The sequence below is a fragment of the Arachis ipaensis genome, chromosome B03 (genome assembly GCF_000816755.2).
Source record: "Arachis ipaensis cultivar K30076 chromosome B03, Araip1.1, whole genome shotgun sequence".
NCBI lineage: Eukaryota > Viridiplantae > Streptophyta > Magnoliopsida > Fabales > Fabaceae > Arachis > Arachis ipaensis.
This window is the reverse complement of record NC_029787.2, coordinates 126,570,660-126,576,593: the sequence shown is the minus strand read 5'-3', so window position 1 is coordinate 126,576,593 and position 5,934 is coordinate 126,570,660. Positions and strand designations below refer to the sequence as shown.

The 5,934-nt window shown below is 35.2% G+C and overlaps 1 protein-coding gene across 1 annotated transcript in view; it reads right to left on the bottom strand.

Moving 5' to 3' along the window:
- LOC107631904 (alpha-amylase 3, chloroplastic) overlaps positions 1 to 5,934 on the bottom strand; it is an 8,014-nt gene continuing 2,080 nt past the window's right edge. Inside the window, exons 6-13 of the mRNA XM_016335488.2 lie at positions 5,379 to 5,734; positions 4,268 to 4,953; positions 3,776 to 3,965; positions 2,451 to 2,557; positions 1,955 to 2,204; positions 1,466 to 1,588; positions 949 to 1,116; positions 1 to 548 (exon numbers count right to left, since the gene is read on the bottom strand). Of these exons, the coding sequence (XP_016190974.1) occupies positions 390 to 548; positions 949 to 1,116; positions 1,466 to 1,588; positions 1,955 to 2,204; positions 2,451 to 2,557; positions 3,776 to 3,965; positions 4,268 to 4,953; positions 5,379 to 5,734 (2,039 nt within the window). The 3' untranslated portion in view covers positions 1 to 389. The remainder of the gene's footprint in view (positions 549 to 948; positions 1,117 to 1,465; positions 1,589 to 1,954; positions 2,205 to 2,450; positions 2,558 to 3,775; positions 3,966 to 4,267; positions 4,954 to 5,378; positions 5,735 to 5,934) is intronic.

Here is a 5,934-nt window from a genome sequence, read left to right as displayed (position 1 = left end):
CAAAGTAGGGTGCATACATGTAAATATTCCATTTTTGTTCACATTAACTGAATACATTGCCACATTTGAACCTGATCAAGAGCTACTTAATACTATCAATGCCATGCATTTGTGCCCTTACATTTATATTATTTCCATATATATATTATTTATAATGCATTATTGATACAAATTCTCCTGATTTGAAGGCTTTCTTTCTTGTTTTGGATAAGCCTGCATTTGACTTAAATGAAATTCTCTAAGATGCTGGTTCTATATATGAAGAATCTATACAGTGGTACAATGATGCCTCCTAATTGAGGCAGATGGCATAATCAATTGGAAGAATTTTCCAATGGAATATATATTTGGTTTTAATTTTAATTAATAAGATATGGACACAAACTATATTATGATGCCTCCCAAATCTTATAATCTCTTCCTTCCAGAGCTGAGGACCATTTTTGGGATCCACTTGGTGGCTCAAAATGACCAGGTCCAATCTTCATAGCAACTTTATCATCTATGATTGCAGCATAAACATCCCTTTCTGCCTTGCATATTTTTACCTTAAACATCAAATAAAAAGAATGGTGAGTGCTCCAAGAACACCATAATTTTTATATTACATAGATTACCCTTTAATTTGTGCATGAAAATATAAATAATGCGTTTGGTTTCTATGTCAAAACACAAAATGATATAATACTCTTTTACATTGCAATCCGGTGTCGTCAACCTACCACGTACATAAAATGTGATTTTAATTACATTTATCTACATGACAAATTGACAACATCTGAGTAGATGTCAATGTAAAAAGAGTTTTACATTAACACATCGAAATTAAACTCATAATAGTAATGACCTTCATTTTTCTTTATGTAATAACACTTGATTGTATGCTGGTGTAAAAGAGTTTTACGCCACCAGTGTATAGAAATTAAACTCTACTAGTATGATACTTACTATACTCCGGCAGTGTAGCTTGTTCCGTTGCCGGACAGACAAAAGAATGGATATTTCAGTCTTGTAATGAGAGAATATGTGATCAAAGAACACCGATGGAGTTCCTGGGTGAGTAAGGATGTATGCATATCCTTGCATCTCTTTTCCGCTTGGAAATCTCCAATGACCCTTCAAGAGAAAATATGAAGTGTTGCAATATTTGATAGTTTTAGCAATCTCAGTTATAAATGTTACCTCTAAAGTTTGCTTTATCATAATAAATGTTTGTGCAATGAACACTTACAAATGTCAATAATTGCACACTGCTACAGTATACAGATCTAAATGTGGATATATAAATAAATATAAAGAATCCAAAGAAATTGAAAGGAAAATGCCTGATTTAATAAACTCCAATCTTAGTTAGTTGCAGAAATGTTCATATCAACGGACGAAGCACAGCAGAGGAAAATGAACTATGCTCAATCAGATATTCAGATTCAAGCAGCAAGATAATTTTGTATAGGGAAGTCCGAACCTGGGTAGAGCCAGTATCATGATTTTCTATAAAAGTAACAGCACGAGACGGCCACCATCCAAGAACTCCAGGGGGTTTTCCCTTCTGATCTGACAATCGCCAATATTCACATTTATCCAATGCCTATATGGACCAAAAACCAGTCAACTATCGGCAAATGTTAAGGTAAGTCTGTTTATGTCAATAGTAGAGAAATTTTTTTGAAGATTTATATTTGCTGCCTGAAAAAACATAATTAAATGATGATACTATTCTCTCCCACATGAAACCAGTTAAAATCTCAGGCATTGGAGCAGCAAGCTTATTCAGGATGAGTATTGAGATTTTTTTGCTAGAAACATTATCAATATCATGGAAAAAATTATGAAAAAGAAACACTACCACGCTGTCTTTGCACTAATCCATTGCAAAAATTTCCAACAAACACTTATCAAAGCATATCCCCCGAGGAATTTGAACGTTCTTAAAACCATCGAATTGAGTGCTTACAGAGTGAAGGATCCCTTTGGTCGTAACATCGAATGCCCCCGCAGTACCATTGGTAGCATTGATCCAGTCAATGATCCGCTGCCTATGCGCGTCTTGATTATGATCCATCTCGCCATATGTATAACTGAGGGAATCCCAGTACTCTCCAACAGCAAAGTAAGGTTCACTTGCTTCGAGGTAATCCTTTACATAACCACCCCAAAATCCTCTCACAAAGTCAAGCCTCCACCCATCATAGCCAATTTCTTTCCTGAAAGACAATTCTTGTACTTCTTCAATGCAACAGAAGGAATGGCGACAATAATAATGTATTTAATCATGAAAACCATAGATTAGAGATGCAATTTTAAGCTTCCAAATCCACTGATCTTATTATATTATATTATTATAACCTATTCACTACTGACAAACTTATTGGATATACCATCATCTGATACAATATTATGTCCTAAGCACTAGTAATAAGCTATTGAAAATTAAGATCAGTAATATTAACCTCAACCAAAGTAACCATTCTTTAATATCCTTTCTCACAAATTCCTGTGAATGATCAATGTTCGGAGCAGCATGGAAATTATCTCCACTACTTTTGTTGCCTCTACCCTGTTTGGCAAGAAAAGATATCCAATATGTATTTTTAGATTTTCCCAGAAATATAAAGCACTTTGTATCATAGTATTTGAAAGACAGAACTTCAAAAGAACAAATCACACATATCATATCTACTTTACCAATTATAAGGCACTTCCAAATGTTTCAATCAAAGTTGTCTCGTTTATCATGAAGTCAATCAACACATTAGATTGTTTACACCACAAAACTTTGTGTACACGAAGATGTACATCTTCACATTGTGCATATGAGCATGTTCAATTGTGATAGGTATAAACAAATATGTTATTTGCTCCTATTCAGGGTAGAATTCAATTACATAGTAATTGGTGAAGGGAACAGTCAACAGAAGTAATCACTTCAAAATATTTGGATTGCCTACATCATCATAATCCATTTCATGACCTTGTATAAAGTACGAAAATTCAATAAACCGAAAGCACCAATATTAAGATATTATTCTAAATAGAAATATGTTATTGGTTTGAGAACAGGCCACCAAACAAGTAGGTCAGTAACAACTTCAACACAACTTATGTGTTCCATTTTGGGCTGTTCACTCAACAAAATGCTAACAACTCGAATATGACGTATAAAATTTAAACAAAGTTTCTGGAAATTTGCATCTATCAAACAGTTCTAAGTTCTACTGCAACCAGTTCACTTGTATTGACCATTCTTTAGGAAGATTGTCTACCCTGAAATAGTTATGGCTATCCACTATTGTCATTCAGGCTATTGGAACAAAGTTACTCTGATACCATAAAACAAAATACAATTTCAAACACAAAGCAGTGAAAAACGTTAAGCACACTACCACAGAACGAAATGTCTGTTTATCTTGATAGACATGCACACACACACAAATTTCTTCAACCTATAGTTTCCAAATGAACACCACTTTCATAGGAAACAGAAAGTGTAACACCTAATACATTGTTCATGAAACTATGTTACATGTTATGGCATCAGATATCAATTTCCTCAGTCTTAAGGATAGAAAACTTGACTTCTTGGGTAGGTTTTTGTTGCGGGAAGAGAGAGAGAGAGGGTTAACTGAAAGGCATTGATCTTCAACCTCATAAACAAAACCAGTCATGCTGCTTCTGGGTATAAACAAGGGCAAAGATCTATCCAACTTGATTTAAGATGATTACTAATAATATTAAAACAGACCAATTTTTTTGCCTTAAATTCTCAGAAACAAACCTGAAAATGTGGATCATCAGCAACAATTGCTCGATCGTCCCAGTTGAGGCGACCTCCAAATATGTTCCAAATACCATTCTGGTTCTTAAAGTGGGCACATCGATGATTCAAAACGACATCTCCAAGTACTTTGATTCCAGCTCTGTGAAAGCTTTTCACCACATCCTTCAGTTCATCAATGTTTCCATATCTATTAAATAAAAAAACAATTTGTATCAAAATTTCCTTCCCATGAAAATGTGCAAATGGTGCTTCATGTCTATAAAACCTTTTTCCAGCACATTGAAAGAATAATGCCAGATTCCCAGATAATAAACTGAATCAATAAAATAATACTTTTGAAGTGCAGAATATAAGACACACTTTCGATGATAAGCAATTTCCTAACAAGGGGTCATCTATCGAGAAATCATAAAAGTTTAAATACAACATTACAACCACATCAGTACCTATGAAAATAATTAGGCAAATAGAATGATTTTAATCAATTACCTAGAATTTAAATTATATAAATCCTTTGGCATGTATCCTTCAGGGGACACAGACTCCGTAGGTGGTGGTAACCAAACTACAGTAAAACCAAATGATGATAGTTCTGCAGCTTTCTCTTTCAGCTCCATGTACCATCTTCCAGATTTATGAGATTCCCAGTTAAACCCTTGGCATAATATTTCATAACCAGTGCCTGTCCCTGAGGATATTTTTGGTGCCTCAGGTGACACCAATGTCTCTGATTCTACAGAAGCCACCGCCTCAGGTTCCGCAATGGTTTCCTCTGAGAAAGTTGGAACATTGGTCCTAAAAATACTATAAGCTTCAGCAGCAAGTCTTTCAATTTCTTGAAGAATGCTTTCTTGTGCTTCTTTGGATTTTGTTTTTCGAGTCTTCTCAGAGGAAATGTCTGTCACTAAATGCCTTATTTCACTGATTATTCCATCGGTAAATGTAGAGGTAGGTTCCTCCTGACTTTCCACTCTTGTCACTTCCCTCTGGACAGCTTCTGATTGATCCTTTTTTTTGCTAGTAAGTGAGTTACTAGAACTTGACAGAGGGATATGAAAGTCATTTCCCTTGTCATTCAACCAAGTATTGTCGTCTAGCTTAACAACAAAAAGAAATCCTGAAAATTCTTCTCCCACAGGAATTTCTACTGAATTCCCCTTCCCGCTGTCCCTTGACTGCAGAAGTGAATACTCCAGTAAATATAACACGACACAAAGAAAGGGCAAATAACAACATTACTGCATTGCGCTTACTATTTAGGCAGCACTTACTATTCAGTAAATAAAATTGAAACAAGATTAGTTCAGAAAAAGACAAAGCCACATATAGCTGAAGAGAGGAGAAAAAGACAGTATAGAGGTGAATCATTGGATAAGATATTCAAACAATTCTGCAGTCTTAACTCTCAGGTGCAATATAAATTAAAACATGATTTGGGGTGAAGATCAAGTTCGAAATCCTTATAAAAGTATTTTAGTATCAGAACATCTTCACTAATAATTCAAGGCAAGAACTCCACTAATGGTATAACTTATTTATAACCTAGATCCAAGTGCTAACGTATAAAAAGGAAAAGATACACAAGCAGCAAGGCATTCACCTGTAATTTAGTTCTCAAAGCTCTGTTCTTAAATGCTACTGTTTCTGCTGGATGAGGAGCAGGTGGAACTTCCCACCTTCTCAAATCATCTTTGCAAACTCCCCAATGAAGGAGAACCTCTCCAGGTATATCTGTTTCTAAATATAAAAGATTGTTAGCTGTCTCAGCACATTTCTTAACGGAGACACTGATAGAGTTGCCGACAGTAACTTCTTTGGTAATTGGCAGCTCTACATAGAAGCCTTCTAGTTGACTATTTCCTTTTCTTGGCTCACTGGATTGCTTGCCGTTATCTTGATCGTTGCTATGCACTGCCTCTGACTTGAGAAGAATGTTAGATATCTGCCCCAAGGCCCCTAGGAGGAAGAAAAGAATGATACATATTTTTAGATCAAGGTTACCAAAAAATGGTGTGTGGAAACAGCTAAAAGGTCAAAACCACAAAACAAAGAGCACCCACAATAATACATATAAAACCCAACTAAGGATCTTTTCGAACTTCCAAGAGATATTACGATCCAATGAGTTTTCTTTCTTTTGACAAAGTAGAGATCAA